The sequence below is a fragment of the Neophocaena asiaeorientalis genome, unplaced genomic scaffold (assembly GCF_003031525.2).
Source record: "Neophocaena asiaeorientalis asiaeorientalis breed wild unplaced genomic scaffold, Neophocaena_asiaeorientalis_V1.1 scaffold773, whole genome shotgun sequence".
Lineage (NCBI taxonomy): Eukaryota > Metazoa > Chordata > Mammalia > Artiodactyla > Phocoenidae > Neophocaena > Neophocaena asiaeorientalis.
This window is the reverse complement of record NW_020172815.1, coordinates 389451-409600: the sequence shown is the minus strand read 5'-3', so window position 1 is coordinate 409600 and position 20150 is coordinate 389451. Positions and strand designations below refer to the sequence as shown.

General features: G+C 37.6%; 1 protein-coding gene across 1 annotated transcript in view; it reads left to right on the top strand.

The window, feature by feature from the left end:
• The window catches only part of MEIKIN (meiotic kinetochore factor), a 71340-nt gene extending 52486 nt beyond the window's left edge, over positions 1–18854 (top strand). Inside the window, exons 11-13 of the mRNA XM_024741656.1 lie at positions 7099–7218; positions 8264–8290; positions 18843–18854. Of these exons, the coding sequence (XP_024597424.1) occupies positions 7099–7218; positions 8264–8290; positions 18843–18854 (159 nt within the window). The remainder of the gene's footprint in view (positions 1–7098; positions 7219–8263; positions 8291–18842) is intronic.
• The last annotated feature ends 1296 nt before the right edge of the window (positions 18855–20150 follow it).

The window sequence follows — 20150 nt, the reverse complement described above, 5'->3', positions numbered from 1 at the left end:
CTCTTGCATCTCCCTCCCGCACACCCCCCTCTAGGTGGTCACAAAGCACCGAGCTGATCTCCCTGTGCTATGCGGCTGCTTCCCACTAGCTATCGGTTTTACATTTGGTAGTGTATATATGTCCATGCCACTCTCTCACTTTGTGCCAGTTTACCCTTCCCCCTCCCCGTATCCTCAAGTCCATTCTCTAGTAGGTCTGCATCTTTATTCCCGTCTTTCCCTTAGGTTCTTCATGACCTTTTTTTTTTTTAGATTCCGTATATATGTGTTAGCATACAGTAATTGTTTTTCTCTTTCTGATTTCACTCTATATGGCAGACTCTAGGTCCATCCACCGCACTCCAAATAACTCAATTTTGTTACTTTTTATGGCTGAGTAATATTCCATTGTATATATGTGCCACATCTTCTTTATCCATTTATCTGATGATGGACACTTAGGTTGCTTCCATGTCCTGGCTATTGTAAATAGAGCATGTCCTGGCTATTGTAAATAGAGGAGCAGTGACCGTTGTGGTACATGACTCTTTTTGAATTATGGTTTCCTCAGGGTATATGCCCAGTAGTGGGATTGCTGGGTTGTATGGTAGTGCTATTTTTAGTTTTTTAAGGAACCTCCATAATGTTCTCCATAGTGGCTGTATCAATTCCCACCAACAGTGCAACAGGATTCCCATTTCTCCACACCCTCTCCAGCATTTATTGTTTGTAGATTTTTTGTGATGGCCATTCTGACTGGTGTGAGATGATATCTCATTGTAGTTTTGATTTTCATTTCTCTAATGATAAATGAAGTTGAGCATTCTTTTATGTGTTTGTTGGCAATCTGTGTATCTTCTTTGGAGAAATGTCTATATAGATCTTCTGCCCATTTTTGGATTGCATTGTTTGTTTTTTTGATATTGAGCTGCATGAGCTGCTCATAAATTTTAGAGATTAATCCTTTGTCAGTTGCTTCATTTGCAAATATTTTCTCCCATTCTGAGGGCTGTCTTTTCGTCTTCTTTATGGTTTCCTTTTTCTGTGCAAAAGCTTTTAAGTTTCATTAGGTCCCATTTGTTTATTTTTGGTTTTATTTCCATTTACCTAAGAGGTGGGTCAAAAAGGATCTTGCTGGGCTTCCCTGGTGGCGCAGTGGTTGGGAGTCCGCCTGCCGGTGCAGGGGACGCGGGTTCGTGCCCCGGTCTGGGAGGATCCCACATGCCGCGGAGCGGCTGGGCCCGTGGGCCATGGCCGCTGGGCCTGCGCGTCCGGAGCCTGTGCTCCGCAACGGGAGAGGCCGCAACGGTGAGAGGCCCGCGTACCGAAAAAAAAAAAAAAAAAAGGATCTTGCTGTGATTTATGTCATAGAGTGTTCTGCCTGTGTTTTCCTCTAAGAGTTTGATAGTGTCTGGCCTTACATTTAGGTCTTTAATCCATTTGGAGTTTATTATTGTGTATGGTGTTAGGAAGTGTTCTAATTTCATTCTTTTACATGTAGCTGTCCAGTTTTCCTAGCGCCACTTATTGAAGAGGCTGTGTTTTCTCCACTGTACATTCTTGCCTTCTTTATTTAAGGTAAGGTGACCATATGTGCGTGGGTTTATCTCTGGGCTTTCTATCCTGTACCATTGTTCTATATTTCTGTTTTTGTGCTAGTACCATACTGTATTGATTACTGTACCTTTGTAGTATAGTCTGAAGTCAGGGAGCTTGATTCCTTCAGCTCCTGTTTTTCTTTCTCAAGATTGCTTTGGCTATTTGGACTCTTTTGTGTTTCTATACAAATTGTGCAATTTTCCTAGGTCTGAAGTGGGTCTCTTGTAGACAGCATATATTCGTGTCTTGTTTTTGTATCCATTCAGCCAGTCTGTGTCTTTTGGTTGGAGTCTTTAATCCATTTACATTTAAGGTAGTTATCAATATGTATGGTCCTATTACCATTTTCTAAATTGTTTTGGGTTTGTTATTGTAGGTGTTTTTCTTCTCTTGTGTTTTCTGCCTAGAGAAGTTCCTTTAGCATTTGTTGTAAAGCTGGTTTGGTGGTGCTGAATTCTCTTAGCTTTTGCTTGTCTGTAAAGGTTTTGATTTGTCCATCAAATCTGAATGAGATCCTGGCTGGGTAGAGTAATCTATGTTGTAGGTTTTTCCCCTTCATCACTTTATATATGTCCTGCCACTCCCTACTGGCTTGCAGAGTTTCTGCTGAAAGATCAGCTGTTAACCTTATGTGGATTCCCTTTTGCATTATTTGTTGTTTTTCCCTTGCTGCTTTTAATATGTTTTCTTTTATTTAATTTTTGACAGTTTGATTAATATGTGTCTTGGCGTGTTTCTCCTTGAATTTATCCTGTATGGGACTCTCTGTGCTTCCTGGACTTGATTAACTATTTCCTTGCTCATATTATTGAAGTTTTCAACTATAATCTCTTCACATATTTTCCCAGTCCGTTTCTTTTTCTATTCTTCTTCTGGGACCCCTATAATTCGAATGTTGGTGAGTTTAATGTTGTCCCAGAAGTCTCTGAGACTGCCCTCAATTCTTTTCATTCTTTTTTCTTTATTCTGCTCTGCAGTAGTGCATGTGGGATCTTCCCAGACCGGGGCACGAACCCGCGTCCCCTGCATCGGCAGGCGGACTCTCAACCACTGCGCCACCAGGGAAGCCCCTAGAGTACTTTTAATTTCATTTTTTGTGTTGTTAATCGTTGCTTGTTTCCTCTTTAGTTCTTCTAGGTCCTTGTTAAACGTTTTTTGTATTTTCTCCATTCTATTTCCGAGAGTTTGGATCGTCTTTACTATCATTATTCTGAATTCTTTTTCAGGTAGACTGCCTATTTCCTCTTCATTTGTTAGGTCTAGTGTGTTTTTACCTTGCTCCTTCATCTGCAGTATGTTTCTCTCTCTTCTCATTTTGCTTAACTTACTGTGTTTGGGGTCTCATTTTCGCAGGTTACAGGTTTGTAGTTCCTGTTGTTTTTGGTTTCTGCCCCCAGTGGCTAAGGTTGGTTCAGTGGGTTGTGTAAGCGTCCTGGTTGAGGGGACTAGTGCCTGTGTTCTGGTGGATGAGGCTGGATCTTGTCTTTCTGGTGCGCAGGTCCACGTCTGGTGGTGTGTTTTGGGGTGTCTGTGGCCTTATGATGATTTTAGGCAACCTCTCTGCTAATGGGTGGGGGTGTGTTCCTGTCCTGCTAGTTGTTTGGCATAGGGTGTCGAGCACTGTAGCTTGCTGGTCATTGAGTGGAGCTGGGTCTTGGCGTTGAGATGGAGATCTCTGGGAGATTTTCACCATTTGATATTACATGGAGCTGTGCGGTCTCTTGTGGACCAGTGTCCTGAACTTGGCTCTCCCACCTCAGAGGCACAGCCCTGATGCCTGGCTGGAGCACCAAGAGCCTGTCATACACACAGCTCAGACCAGGTACGTGGGGAGTTTCTTGCCTTTTGGGAGGTCTGAGTTCTTCTGCCAACGTTCAGTAGGTGTTCTGTAGGAGTTGTTCCACATGTAGATGTATTTCTGATGTATTTGTGGGGAGGAACGTGATCTCCACGTCTTACTCCTCCACCATCTTGAAGCTCCTCTCTCTCCTTGTGGTTTTGATTTGTATTTCCCTAATGGCCAATGATGTTGAGCATCTTTTCATATGCTTATTAACCATTTTTATATCTTCTTTTGAGAAGTGTCTTTTCAAGTTCTTTGCACATTTAAAAAATCAGGTTGTTTTTTTGTTGTTCAGTTATAGGAGTTCTTTATATATTCTAGATATTAACCCCTTATCAGATATATGGTTTGCAAATATTTTCTCCTATTTTGTGGGTTACCTTTTCATTCTGTTGATAGTGTCCTTTGATGCAGAAAAGTTTAAAATTTTTATGTAGTCCAGTTTATCTTTTGTTGTTGTTGCCTTTGCTTTTGTGTCATATCCAAGAATTCATTATTAAATGCAGTGTCATGAAGGTTTCTCCCTGTGTTTTCTTCTAAGAATCTATAATTTAGCTCTTACCCAGCCGGGGTTCTTCTTAGGTTCAACTAAACAACAGGTATACAGCTGTTTAGGTATACAGCAGGTATACAGTAGAGGAGGATCAGATATTCCTCTTCAGCAGGAGCAGTCCTCACAGAAGTCCATGTAGTAGCTTATATAGCAGCTTATATAGCAGTCTGGGGACAGCTCAGATACAAGGAGATGAGATCCAGTATCTTTTGTAATAACACATAGGCGCAGCTTCCAGGGTCCCCACAAGGGATATGCCTAATTACAAGAGTCAGGGAAGCCCAAAATATGGTGCCTTTTCTGGTATTTATTTACTTATAGTGTGCGTATAGTTCCTCCCAGTCCAGATGCAATTTCTCAATCAGATACCATTTTTACCCTAAGCAATGTTACCTAGTAATACAGTTGACATTCTTACCTTTATCCTAGTGGAACAGAGTTGGAGAGTTAACCAAAGATCACTTTTTCAAGATGGGGAAAAGATTTCTGTGAACACTCTGCTCATAATCTTTCCAGTGTTCTAAAGATTAATACTTTTTCCAGAAAATGACTTTCATTTTTTATTCATTTTTGTTTTATATTTTGGGTTAAAATGTATATATGAGAAATAAGTGTTTAAAAATGAGTTTTTTCCCCTACAAAACTAATCTTTTGACTATTTTGTAAATACCAACATCTTTTTAAAATTAAGCTATAATTCACATTTTATAAAATTCACCTTGCTAAAGTGTGAATTCAGTGACTTTTAGTATACTCAGAAGGTTGTGCAGCCGTTGACCCCTAATTTAGGAACATTCAGGAACATTTTTCATCACCCCCTTAGCAGTCACTTACCATTCTCCCCATCTCACCCTTCAGCTCCTGGAAATTACTAATCTACTTTCTGTGTTTTTAGGTTTGCTTATTAATAAGTGGCCATTTCATAGAAATTGTATCATACAGTATGTGGCCTTTTTGTGTCTAGCTGCTTTCACTTATAATATTTTCAAGATTCATCCATGTTACAGCATTTATCAGTACATTGTTCCTTATTTATGGCTGAATAATATCCCATTATAAGGATATACCACATTTTATTTTCTAATTCATCAGTTTATGGGCATTTGGATGAATAATAGTGCTATGAGTGTTCGTGTACAAGTCTTTGTATGGATATATGTTTTCAGTTTTCTTGGGTATATACCTATAAGAGGAAAAAGAATTGGTTACATGGTAACTGTATGTTTAATACTTTTTTTGTGGTGGACTTTTAAAAACAGCTTTATTGAGGTACAGTTCACCTATTTAGAGTATAAATTTCAGCGTTTTTTAGTATATTCACAAATATGTGCCATTATCACCCCAGTCAATTTTAGAACATTTTTATCACCTTAAAAACAAACCCTGTACCCTTTAACCATTACTATTATCCCCTTATTCCTCCATCCCACTATCTGGCCCCAAGAAACCACTAATCCGCTTTCCATCTCAGTAGATTTCCTGGACATTTTATATAAATAAAATCATATAATATGTAGTCTTTTGTGACTAACTTCTTTTACTTAGCATAATGTTTTCAAGGTATCAGTACTTCTTTCCTTTTCATGGCCAAACAATATTCTATTGTGTTCATGGCCATTTGGGTTATTTCTGCCTTTGGACTATTATGAATAAAGCTGCCATAAACATCCAGGTACAAGCTTTTGTGTGGATATATGTTTTCATTTCTCTTGAATGTATACCTAGAAGTAAAATTGAAGGGTTATAAGGTAACTCTATGGTTGGTCATTAGAGGAATTGATAGACTGTTTTCCAAAGTGGTTGAATAGTTTTACATTCCCAGCAGCAGTGTATGAGTGTTCTGATTTGTCTATATTCTTACCAACACTTACTATCATCCATCTTTTTGGGTGTGAAGTTGTATCTCATTGTGATTTTGTAATGGAGCTTATTGGCCCTTTGTATATCTTCTTTGGAGAAATGTCTACTCAGATCCTTTGCTCATTTAAAAGTTAGGTTATTTGTCTTTTTATTGTTGAGTTGTAAGTGTTCTTTATATGTTCTAGATACTAGACCCTTATCAGACAAAGGATTTTCAAATATTTTCTCCCATTCTGTAGGTAAATACCAGTGTCTTTTAATAAATAAAAATACTTTTGAGAACACTTAATGGCTTAACATTTTAAGGTTTACATTTTGTTACCAAATGAGTCTGAGACTAATTGCCCTTTGGTTCTTCTACACCAAATGAGGCATATAGATTCCCCTCAATTCCAAGCTGTCATTCCTTGGCTGACTACACTGAAAGGAGGCCAGTTGACTCAAGGATTTCTGGAGATTTTCATTTTCTAGGGCCTCACTTTAATGTGACCTTCCTAACACTGTTTCAAGATACACATTGATAGGCCTGAAGTTGCTCTGTCCTCCTACAAGGAAGAGGAGCTAGGCAAAGGCAGATGCCTCCCACTCCCTACCCAGCACAGTTGATAATTCATTTTGGGCACACATACATGTGGTGTATCCTAGGTTCAGGCCAGACCTAGTCTGATCTGGATAGTCAACATGACAAAGCTTCTTGGAATCCCAAACTAAAGAGTATGGATCATGACTTTGGTTTTAAATATTTTGAATTTGATGTAGAAATATGTGGTGATTTAAGTAACCTGATAATGCTATGGTTATGGTGCTCAGGAAAGAGAGAGAGATTTAAAAATCTCTAGTATACAATTGGTAGGCAAAAAGAAGGCAAGGGTAGAACACTGGGGAAGGCTGACAGTTAAGGGAAGAGCAGTAGAAATTATTCCATGAGGTGTAGTTGCTGGGTATGTGAATTTCATTTAGTAGGTACTTAATATATAAAAATTAAATTGTACTTTAGCAAATGAAAATTCCTATTTAAAAAATAATTTTAAAGCTAAAGAGCCTTGTATTCTTCTTTATAGATTCACTTGTTCCCAGTTAAACATGCATCTTTTGAAAAAGTATTTCTAAATATCAGCAAGTATATTAATTCAGATAAAATTATTCATATGTCAAGTTCACAAGAAAATCATTCTGTTGAGAGAGTAGTTCAACTTTCCTTTAATTAAAAATATTGTTTTTGCCACATTGAGCTTCTACAAAAGAGTAATATATTCTTTTATAGATTGATTTGTCCTCAGTGCAAAAAACATCTTTTGAAGAACTGTTTCCAAATGTCAGCAATTATGTTAATTCAAATGAAATTGTTCCTGTGTCAACTTTGCAAGAAAATTCTTCAAATGAGGTAGTATTTTCAAATTTTCCTTCACTTACTAAAAGAAATAATTACTGTTATATTGGATACTTTGTATATGAGATACTTTAAGAGATCTGTAACTCAGTTGAGGCTAACATCATCTACTTGTGGAGTCAGCTATCAGATATAATTCCAAATAAAGGATATTAGGCTGCCACAGCCAAAACACTTTGCATCATCAGGACCTAGGGATATTAAACAACTAGAGGAAATAGTATTATCCTACTTGAATCCAAAACTCAGTTTTTGTCTGTGCATATACATTGTAGACATCAACCTAGTTGTGTTAGAATGAATATATGGAAGTACTATGATCCACTAATAAAACTCATAACTCTAAGGGCCATGGGGTGTGGGGTGGGAGTAAAGAAAGAGGATGACCAGAAAAAGAGAGAAGAACAGAAGAGAGAGAGGGAGAGAGAAAGAGACAGAAAGAAGGGGAAAGAGGGCAGACAAGAGAGACAGAGATAAAGAATAAGACAAGAAAGAGGCAGAGAGAAAAAGAAATTAAGAGGCAGAACTTAGGGATGGGCAGTGGTTCATTGCAGCTAGATCTTTTCACTGTGACCCTGGAGTGAAGGTGGGCATGCAGGTGGTGAGGAGAAAGCTGGAGATGAGATTGTAGAGATCAACAGGGGCCAGTATCAAAGAGCGTCTTATAATCCATGTTAAGGAATTTGGATTTTTTCTTGAGGTGGGGCTGGTAAGGGATTGTAAACAGGATATATCAAATGTTCTTGTATAAAGTTTATTTTGGCTCCAGAGGTGGAGAGCAGATTGTAAAAGTCTGAGACTAGAGGCATCTTGAGGGATAATCTTCAGAGAAAGAGAGTAAGAGAAAGAAAGAATATAGGGTAAGAGGCTTAAGGATAGTAAAAATAGTTTGAAATAGGAGTTTGGGGGAATGGAAGAATTAGGGAAACCAAGATTATAGCCCATTGTTGAGATCCCAGTTGAAACTGAGAACTATTGCCTTTTTTTTTTTTTTTTGCGGTACGCGGGCCTCTCACTGTTGTGGCCTCTCCCGTTGCAGAGCACAGGCTCCGGACGCGCAGGCTCAGCAGCCATGGCTCAAGGGCCCAGCCGCTCCGCGGGATGTGGGATCTTCCCGGATTGGGGCACGAACCCATGTCCCCTGCATCGGCAGGTGGACTCTCAACCACTGCGCCACCAGGGAAGCCCAGAACTATTGCTTTTTTAAAAAAACATTCTTTATTGAGGTATAATATAATTGACAGGCAATAAACTGCACATATTTAAAGTATGCAATTTAAAAGTTTTTACGTATGTAAGCACCTTTGAAACAACCACCACAATCAAGATAGTGAAAATATCCATCACCAAAATTTCCGCCTACCATTTTATAATTTCTTTCTTCCTGCCCCATCCTCTGCTCCCTAAGAAACTACTGATCTAGTTACTGTCATTATAGATTGGATTTTGGAGGAGAGAGAGAGAGGGGGGTGGGAGGGGGAGGGGGAAGGGAGGAGGAGAGGGGGAGAGAGAGAGAGACTGAGAGAGAGAGAGGGAGAGTTTTTTGGTCTGTCTTCTTTTACTCAGCATAATTATGAGATTCAGCCATGTTGTTGAGTGTATCAATAGTTTGTTCCTTTTTATTGCTAAGTAGTATTCCATTGCATGGTATACCATAATTTATTTAACCATTCACCTATTTATGGACATTCAGATTGTTTAGCTGCTGGGAACATTTGTGTACAAGTATTTGTATTGACAAACAATCTCTCCTTGATCAAACTTGAGTTAGGCTACTCTGAGCCCTCTTCTCAACTTGGCCTTGACCTTGGGCTTCCGTGTCCATCCTTGAATACAGTTTTAGCAAGAATTCTGCTACATCAGTTTAGAGAGAGTTCCCCACCCCTGATACCTGATCACCCTGGCTGCCTTTAGCAGCCTGGCCTATTAAGTCTAATTCGGTTCCTGGACCCAATTTCAACGAGTGTGCAATGGGGAGGGTTTCCCCACACTTCCAACAAGCGATGCTCCAGGCACCAGCTGGGTATCATAGATTTCAACCCAATTCTGACACTATCTACCCAGAGATAGCATCAGATTCTGCAGATAAAGGACTCCGTCCCACAGGAACACCTTCCACTTCAGACACCAATTGCAAGCCCAGGTTATTACCTATGTTTCTGACAGACTGGCTACAAATTGGAGGTTCCTATGACCCCATTCTTAGACTTCAGACTCCAGTCACAAGTCCAGGTTGTTACATTTACTTCTGACTTACTGGCTATAAATCAGAGGTTCTCACAACCCTCTCCTTGGGTTTGATTAATTTTTTAGAGCAGTTCACAGAACTCAGAAAAACATTTTATTTACTAAATTACTGGTTTATTATAAAAGGATATAATTAAGGAACAGCCAGATAGAAGACATGCATAGGGCAAGGTATGAGGAAAGGGTGCAGAGCTTCCATGCTTTTTCTTGGAGTGCCGTTCTCCCCAAATCTCACCAACCCAGAAGCTGTTTGAGCCCTGTACTTTTGGAGTTTTATGGAGGCTTCATTACACAGGCATGGTTGATTAAATCAATGGTCATTGGTGATTCATTCAACCTCTAGCTTCTCTCTCTTCCCTTATGAGGAGAGGTTATGGTGTGGGCCTGAAATTTCCAACCCTGTAATCACATAGCTGGTTTCCCTGGCAACCAGCCCCATCCTTTTTTTTTTTTTAATTAATTAACTTATTTATTTATTTTTTGGCTATGTTGGGTCTTTGTTGCTGCACGCAGGCTTTCTCTAGTTGTGGTGAGCGGGGGCTACTCTTCGTTGCAGTGCGTGGGCTTCTCATTGTGGTGGCTTCTCTTGTTGCAGAGCATGGTCTCTAGGTCCGCGGGCTTCAGTAGTTGTGGCACGTGGGCTCAGTAGTTGTGGCTTGCAGGCTCTAGAGCGCAGGTTCAGTAGTTGTGGCACACAGGCTTAGTTGCTCAACGGCATGTGGGATCTTCCCGGACAAGGCTCAAACCCATGTCCCCTGCATTGGCAGGTGGATTCTTAACCACTGCACCATCAGGGAAGTCCCTTATCCTTAAGTGCAGTTCAAAAGTCACTTTATTAATGTAACAAAAGATACCTCATTGCTCTTATCACTTAGAAAATTCCAAGGGTTTTAGGAGCTCTATACCAGAAATGCGGGCAAAGATCAAATATATATTTCCTATCATAAATCATAGTATCACAGATCAGTTTAGCAAGAATCCCCGTATCCTTGTTGTCTTCTCATAGCAGTTTTCCATCCTCTGATGACTTCACTCTCTTCATTGGCTATAAATCCCCAGCTGTCTTTGCTGTATTTGGAGTTGGACCCAATCTCTCTCTGCTATTGCAGTACCCCTATTACAATAGTTTTGAATAAAGTCTTCCTTATTGTTTTAACAAGTATCAGAATATACTTTCTTTTACAGTATGGATGTATATTTTCTTTCCTCTTGGGTAGATATCTAAGAGTGGAAATTGCCAAGCTGTTTTCCAAAGTGGTTCTATCATATTTTACATTTCCACTAGCAGTGTTTGAAACATGTAGTTGCTTGTGAAACAGTGTCATTTGAAGAATATAAATTTTTAGCTTCAACAAAGTCCAACTTGTCAGTTTTTTAATGGGGTGTGCCTTTGTTGTCATATCTAAGAAATCTTTGCCTAACCCAAGGTCACAAAGATATTCTATGTTTTCTTTTTTTTTAAATAAATAAATTTATTTATTTATTTTTGGCTGCGTTGGGTCTTCATTGCTACATGCAGGCTTTGTCTAGTTGCAGCGAGTGGGGGCTACTCTTTGTTGCAGTGCACAGGCTTCTCACTGTGGTGGCTTCTCTTGTTGTGGAGTATGGGCTCTAGGCACGTGGGCTTCAGTAGTTGTGGCACACATGCTCAGTAGTTGTAGCTTGCGGGTTCTAGAGCGCAGGCTCAGTAGTTGTGGCGCACAGGCCCAGTCGCTCCTCAGCATGTGGGATCTTCCCAGACCAGGGATCAAACCCGTGTCCCCTGCATTGGCAGGCAGATTCTTAACTACTGCGCCACCAGGGAAGTCCGATCTTCTATGTTTTCTTCTAGAAGTTTTATAATTTAAAGTTTTACACTTACGCCTATGAATTAATTTTTTTTAAAGGGAATGCTATTTATTTATTTATTTTTGGCTGTGTTGGGTCTTCGTTTCTGTGTGAGGGCTTTCTCTAGTTGCGGTGAGTGGGGGCCACTCTTCATCGCAGTGCACGGGCCTCTCACTGTCGCGGCCTCTCTTGTTGTGGAGCACAAGCTCCAGATGCGCATGCTCAGTAGTTGTGGCTCACGGGCCTAGTTGTTCCGTGGCATGTGGGATCTTCCCAGACCAGGGCTCAAACCCGTGTCCCCTGCATTGGCAGGCAGATTCTCAACCACTGCGCCACCAGAGAAGCCCTGAATTAATTTTATTATATGATGTAAGGTACGGATTCAAGTTCATTTTTTTGCATATTGACATTCAGTTATTCTAGCACCATTTGTGGAAATGCTATCCTTTCTTCACTGTATTGCCTTTGCATCTTTGCTGAAAAACAGTTATCCCTATATATGTATGGGTTTGTGTCTGGATTCTCTATATTGTTCCATTCATCTACTTGTTTGCCTTTATGCCAATACCATGCAGTATTGAATAATGTGGCACTATAGTAATTCTTGAAATCAGATAGTGTTACCCCTCTAACTTTGTTATTCTTTTTCAGTTGTTTTGGCTATTCTAGGTCCTTTGCATTTCTATATGAATTTTAGGATCAGCTTGTCAATTTCTACAAAAAAAGAAAAAAACAAAACCCTGACAGGATTTTGATTTAGATTGCATTGAATCTGTAGATTAATTTGAGGGTAATTGACATCATAGCAAGATTGAGTTTCCCATCTTAAGAAAAAGGTGTATCTGTCCATTTATTTAGGTGTTTTTCAATATTTCTCCGAAATATTTTGTAATTTTTACTGTACAGGTCATTATTCCCACCTGATGTTATTATTTCTCACCTAATTTCAATATTTCATATTTTTGATGCTATTAATTTCAGTTTCTCACTATTCATTGCTAGCATATAGAAATACACTTTTTTTGGTATTTGATTATTACATTAGTCTTCTTGGGCTGCCATAACAAAATACCATAGACTGGGGGGGATTAAACAACAGAAGTTTATTTTTTCCCAGTTCTGGAGGCCAGGAAGTCCAAGACCAAAGTGCTGGCCTATTCAGTTCCTGATAGGGCTCTTTTCCTCACTTGTAGATGGCCACCATCTTGCTATGACTTCACATGGTCTTTTCTCTCTTTGCACAAAGAAAGAGAGGGCTCTGGTGTTTCTTCCTTTTCTTATGAGGGCACCAGACCTCTCAGATTTGGACCTCACCCTTATGAACTCATATCACCCTCTCATAGACCCTATCTCCACATACAGTCTCATTGAGGGTTATGACTTCAACATATGAATTTTGTAGGGACACAAACCCTCAGTTCATAACAAAGGTACTGTAAAGTTGCTAGTCTTAATTATTAGCTCTAGTAGTTTCTTCCCCTAAACGTTCCATTAGACCATAGGCAATTATGTCATCTGTGAATAAAAACAGTCTTACTTCTTCCTTTCCAATATGGATGCCTTTTTTTCCTTGCATAATTGCATTGGCTCCATCCTCCTGTACAACGTTGAGAGAGAGCAGTAGGGAGAGCAGACATCCTTGCAGTAGTTCACTATTAAGTATGATATTATCTGTAGGTTTTTCTTAGGTTGAGGAAGTTTCCTTCTATTCCTAATATGCTTGAGAGAGTTTATCAGGAATGGATGTTGGATTTTTGCCAAAGGTACTTCTTGTGTCTTTTAAGGTGATCATAGGGTTTTTCTTTTTCAGTTTGTTAATATGGTGAATTGATGATGATTGTGAATTGAATATGATTGACATTATGTTAAATCAACTCTGCATCCTAGGATAAACCCTACTTGGTTGTGGTGTATTTTTCTTTTTATATATTTTTGGATTTGATTTGCTTAAATTTTTGCATCATTGTTCATGAGGGTCCGTACTTTTATTTTCTTTTGATGTGTATGTCTGGTTTTGGTATCAGAGTAATGATAACCTCATAGAACAAGTCAGGAAGTATTCCTCTTCGATTTTCTGGAAAAGAGATAGTATTATTTTTGCCTTAAATGTTGGGTGGAATTCACTATTGAAGCCATCTAGGCCTGGAATTTTCTGTGTTGGAAGGAAATAAACTATAGTTACAACCTCTTTAGGGCTATTCAACTTATCTCTTTCTTCTTGAGTGAACTTTGGTAGTTTGTGTATTTCAAGGAATTTGTCCATTTTTTATAAACTTATTCATTTATTGTCAAATATTTATAATCTCTTATTATTCTTTAATATATTGGCATCTGTAGTAATATAATCTTTCTCATTCCTGATATTGATAATTTGTGTTTTCTCTCTTTTTTTTTTTTCCCTGAACAACCTGGTTTCTGCTCTCTGATATTTTCTTTAGTCTGCTTACTTTGGGTTTAATTAGCTCTTCTTTTTTCACTTTCTTAAGGTGGAAGCTGAGGTCATTGATATGAGACCTTTCTTCTTTTCTAATATAGGTTTTAATGCTACACAGTTCCTTCAACTACTGCTTTAGCAGCAACCCACAAGTTTTGACATGCTGTGTTTTCATTTTCATGTACTTCAAATACTTTCCACTTCCCCTATTTATTTATTCTTTGATCCATGGGCTTTTAGAAGTGTTCTGTTACCCAAATGTCTGAAAAATTTCCAGAGATGTTTCTGTTACAGATTTCTAATTTCATTCCATTGTGGTCTGAGACCATACTTTATATGCCTAGAATCCTTTTAAATTTGTTGAGACATGTTTTATAACCAATATGGTTTATTTTGGTGAATGTTCTGTGTGTACTTGAGCATAATGTGTATTCTGCTTTTGTTGGGTAAAGTGGTCTATAAATGTCAATCAGGTCAGATTGATTGGTAATGATGTTCAAGTTGACTATATCCTTGCTAATTTTTTGCCTACTTGGTCTATTGATTATTAAGAGGTATTGAAATCTTGTACTATAATGGTAGATTTCTCTATTTCTCCTTTTAGTCCTATTCTTTTTTGTTTCACATATTTTGAAGCTCTGTTACTAGGTGTATAAACATTTACAGTGTTTAGGATTGTTATGTCTTCTTGATTAATTCACCCCTTTATCATGAAAGACCTTATTTATCCCTGGTAATATTCTTTGCATAGAAATCTCCTTTGTCTGATACTAATATAGCTACTCCAGCTTTCTTTTGACTGTTGTTAGCATGGTGTATATTTTTGCATCTTTTTACTTTAAAAAATTTTTAGAGAAGTCTTAGTTTTATAGCAAAATTGAGAGGAAGGTTCAGTGATCTCTCATATACTCACTACTCCCACACATGCATAGCCATAACCATTATCAACATCATTCACCAGAATGGTACATTTTTTTACCAAGAATAAGCCTACATTGACATATCATAATCACCCAAATCCATAGTTTAAATTGGACTTCAATCTTGGTGTTGTACATTCTGTGGGTTTGGACAAAAGTATAATGATATTACAGGCATACCTCAGAGTTATTGCAGGTTCAGTTCCAGACCACAGCAATAAAGTGACTATCACAATAAAGTGAGTTATACAAGTATTTTGGTTTCAGAAAACTTGCATATAAAATTATATGCATATACAATTATATTTATACTATACTGTAGTTGTTTAAGTGTGTAGTAGCATTAAATCAAAAAAAACTTAATTAAAAAATACTTTATTGCTAAAAAATGCCAAAACAATTATAATAATCAAAGTTCACTGATCGCTAATGACCATAACAAATATAATAATGAAAATATTTGAAATATGTATGAATTACTGAAATGTGACACAGAAACGTGAAGTGAGCAAATGCTATTGGAAAAATGGCACCAGTAGACTTGCTGAACACAAGGTTGCCACAAAACATCAATTTGTAAAAGAAATATAGTATGTGCAAAGTGCAATAAAGCAGAGAGCAATAAAACAAGGTACGCCTATAATTATAGTATTGTATAGAGTATTTTCACTGCCCTAAATATCCTCTGTGCTCTACCTATTCATCTCCCCTCACCTACCCCTGACAATCATTGATCTTTTAATTTAATTATCTCCATAGTTTTACCTTTTCCAAAATGTCATATAGTTGGAAACATACAGTATGTAGCTTTTTCAGTTTGTCTCCTTTCACTTAGTAATGTGCATTTTAGGTTCCTCCATGTCTTTTCAAGACTTAATAGCTCATTTCTTTTTAGCACTGAGTGATATTCCATTGTCTGGATGTTTATTTATCCACTCACCTATAGAAAGACATTTTGGTTGCTTCCAGGTTTTAGCAATTATGAATAAAAGCTGCTGTAAATATCCATGTGCAGATTTTTGTGTAGACATAAGTTTTCAACTGATTTGGATAAATACCATGGAGTGAAATTGCTAGATCAAATGGTAGGAGTATGTTTAGTTTTGTAAGAAATCACCAAATTATCCTACAAAACGGCTATACCATTTTGCAGGCCCACCAGCAAGGAATGAGAGTTTGTCTTGCTCCACATCTTCACCAACATTTACTGTTTTCAGTGTTTTGGGGTTTGGCCATTCTAGTAGGTGTGTAGTGGCATCTCATTGTTGTTTTAATTTGCATATCCCTGATGTGAAAATATGATATGGAGCATCCTTTCCTATGCTTACTTGCCAGCTGTATATCTTCTTTGGTTAGGTGTCTGTTAAGCTGTTTGGCCATATTTTTTTTGCAGTACGCGGGCCTCTCACTGTTGTGGCCTCTCCCGTTGCAGAGCACAGGCTCCGGACACGCAGGCTCAGCGACCATGGCTCACGGGCCTAGCCGCTCCGTGGCATGTGGGATCTTCCCGGACCGGGGCACGAACCCGTGTCTCCTGCATAGGCAGGCGGACTCTCAACCACTGCGCCACCAGGGAAGCCCTGGCCCATTTTTTAATTGTGTTGTTTGTTTTCTTATTGTTGAGTTTAACAGCTCTTTGTATATTTGGGGGATTTTGGGGGTTTTTTGTTTTTTTTATTATTTATTTATTTGGCTGTGTCTGGTCTTAGCTGAGGCGTATAGGCTCTTCGTTGCGGCGTGCGGACTTCTCTCTAGTTGTGGTGCGTAGGCTCTAGAGCACACGGGCTCTCTAGTTGTGGTGCACAGGCTCCAGAGTGTGCAGGCTCAGTAGTTGCAGCGCATGGGCTCTAGAGCGTGCAGGCTTAGTTGCCCCCCGGCATGTGGGATCTTAGTTCTCCAACCAGGGATCATTAGTCCCCTGCATTGGAAGGTAGATTCTTAACCACTGGACCATCAGGGAAGTCCCTCTTTGTATATTTTGAATAACAGTCCTTTATCAGATGTACATTTTACAAATATTTTCTCCCAATTTGTGGCTTTTCTTCTAATTTTCTTGATACTCCCTTCTGCAAAGCAGAAATTTTAAATTTTAAGTAAATCTAGCTTATCAATTATTTCTTTCATGGATCATGTCTTTGATGTCATATCTAAAAAAAATCACCATACCCAAGTTCATCTAGGTTTTCTCCTATGTTGTCTTTTAGGAGTTTCATAATTTTGCATTTTACCTTTAGACCTGTGATCCATTTTGAGTTATTTTTGGTGAAGATTGTAAGGTCTGTGTATAAATCCATTTTTTTTTGTATATGGATGTCCATTGTTCCAGCACCATTTGTTGAATAGAGTATTTTGCTTCATTGTATTTCCTTTGCTTCTTTGTCAAAGATCAGTTGAGTATGTATGAGGGTCTATTTCTGGGTTCTCTCTTCTGTTCCATTGATCTATTTGTCCACTTTTTTGCCAATATCACACTCTCATGATTACTATAGCTTTATAATAAGTCTTAAAGTTGGATAGTGTCTGTCCTCTGACTTTGTTCTTCTCCTTCAATATTGTGTTCTCTAATCTGGGTCTTTTGCCTTTTCATATAAACTTTAGAATCAGTTTTTCAATATCCACAAAATAACTTGGTGAGATTTTTATTGGGATTGTGCTGAATCTATAGATTAAGTTGGGATGAACTGCCGTTTTGACAATATTGAGTTGTCTTATCTATGACCATGAAATATATCTCCATTTATTTCATTCTTTTTTGATGTCTTTAATCAGTTTTATAGTTTTTCTCATATAGATCTTATGCATATTTTGTTAGATTTATACCTAAATAATTCATTTTGGGGGGTGCTAATATAAATGGTAATGTGTTTTTAATTTCAAATTCCAATTGTCCATTGTTGGTATATAGGAAAGCAATTGACTTTTGTATATTAACCTTGTATCCTGCAACCTTGCCATAATTGCTTACTAGCTCCAGGAGTTTTGCTGTTGTTGTTGTTGTTGTTGACTCCTTTGGATTTTCTGCATAGACAATCATGTCATCTGCAAATAACAACAGCTTTATGCCTTCTTTACACTCTGTATATCTTTTATTTCCTTTCTTGCCTTCTTGAATTAGCAAAGACTTCCAGTACAATGTTGAAAAACAGTGGTGAGAGGGGACATCCTTGTCTTATACCTGATCTCAGTGGGAAAGTTTCAAGTTTTTTACCATTAAATACGATGTTAGCTGTAGGTATTTTTTAATAGATGTTCTTTAGCAAGTTGAAGAAGTTCCCCTCTATTCCTAGTTTACTGAGAGTTTTTAATCATAAATGAGTATTGTATTTTGTCAATGCTTTTTCTGCATCTACTGATACGATTATGTGGTTTTTCTTCCTTAGCCTGTTAATGTGATAGGTTGCATTAATTGATTTTTAAATGATGAGCCAGCCTTGCATACCTGGGTTAAATCCCACTTGATCTTGGTGTATAATTCTTTTTTATACATTGTTGCATTTGATTTGTTAATATTTTGCTGAGGATTTTACATCTATGTTCATGAGAGATATTGGTCTATAGTTTTCTTACTTGTAATGTCTTTTTTTAGTGTTAGTATTAGGATTATGCTGGCCTTGGAGAATAAGTTAGGAAGTGTCCCCTCTGCTTTTGTCTTCTGATAAAGATTGTAGAGAATTGGTGTAATTCATTCCTTAAATGTTTGGTGGAATTCACCATTGAACTCATCTGGGCCTGGTGCTTTCTGTTTTGGAAGGTTATTCATTATTGATTCAATATCTTTAATAGATATAGGGCTATCCAGGTTGTCTTTTTTTTGAGTGCATTTTGGAAGATTGTGCCTTTCAAGGAACTGGTCCACTTCATGTAAGTTATCAAAGGTGTAGGCATAAAGTTATTCATAGTATTCTTTTATCATCCTTTTAAATTTTGTGGGCTCTATTGTAGTATTGTCTTCTCTTTCATTTCTGATAGTAATAATTTGGGTCATTTCTCCTTTTTTTGCCTAGTTAGCCTGTATAGAGGCTTGTCAATTTTATTGACCTCTTCAAAGAACCAGCTTTTGTTTTTGTTCATTTTCTCTATTGGTTTTCTCTTTTCAATTTCATTGGTTTTTGCTCTAATTCTTATTATTTCTTTTCTTCTGTTTACTTTGGATTTAATTTGCTCTCTTTTTTTTTTTTCTGTTTTCCTAGGTGCAAACGTAGATTCTTTATTTTAGGTCTTTTGTCTTTTCTGATATGAATATTCAACGCTATCAATTTCCCTCTAAGCACTGCTTTTGCTGTACCCCACAAAGTTTCATAGGTTATGTTTTCATTTTCATTTAGTTCAAAATGGTTTAAAATATATCTTGAGATTTCTTCTTTGACCCATGTGTTATTTATCTCTAAGTATTAATCTCTAAGTATTTGGGGATTTTCCAGTTGTCTTTCTGTTACTGATTTCTAGTTTCATTCCATTGTGACCTATTAGCACATACTGTATGACTTCTATTATTTTAAAATTGTTAAGATATGTTTTGTTGCCTAGAATGTGATATATCTTGGTGAACATTCCATGTGAGCTTGATAAAAATGTGTAATCTGCTGTTGTTGGATGAAATAGTCTGTAGATGTCCAATGTATCCAGTTGATTGATGGTGCTGTTGAGTTCGACTATGTCGCCACTTGTTTTCTGCCTGCTGGATCTATTTCAGAGAGAGAGGGTTTTAAAGTCTCAAGGTACTATAGTGGATTTATCCATTTCTCCTTTCTGTTCTATCCATTTTTGCCTCATATAGATGCTCTGTTGTTAGGTACATACACATTAAGAATTTTTATGTCTTCATGAAAAATTGATTTATCATTATGTAATGCCCTGCTCTACCCCTTATAACTTTCCTTACTTTGGAGTCTGTTCTATCTAATATTAACATAGCTACTACTACTTTCTTTTGATTAGTGTTAGCATGTTATATCTTTCTCCATTTACTTTTTCTTTTAAATTTTTGTTGGAGTATAGTTTATTTACAAGTTGTTATTCAATAGTTTCAGATGTACAACAAAGTGAATCTGTTATACGTATACATATATCCACTCGTTTTTAGATTTTTTTCCTATATAGGCCATTACAGAGTACTGTAAGTACAGTAGGTCCTTAATTACTGTACTATTAAGTACAGTAGGTCCTTAATAGTTATCTATTTTATATATATTACTGTGTATATGTCAATCCCAATCTTCCAATTTATCCCTCCCCCCCATACTCTCTGGTAACCATAAGTTTTTATTTTCTACATCTGTAACTATATTTCTGTTTTGTAGATAAGTTCATTTGTACCCTTTTTTTTAAGATGCCACATATAAGTGATATCATATGATATTTGTCGTTCTCTGACTTACTTCACTCAGTATGACAATCTCTAGGTTCATCTTGTTGCTGCAAATGGCATTACAGTATTTCATTCTTTTATGGCTAAGTAATATTCCATTGTATATATGTACCACAACTTCTTTATCCAT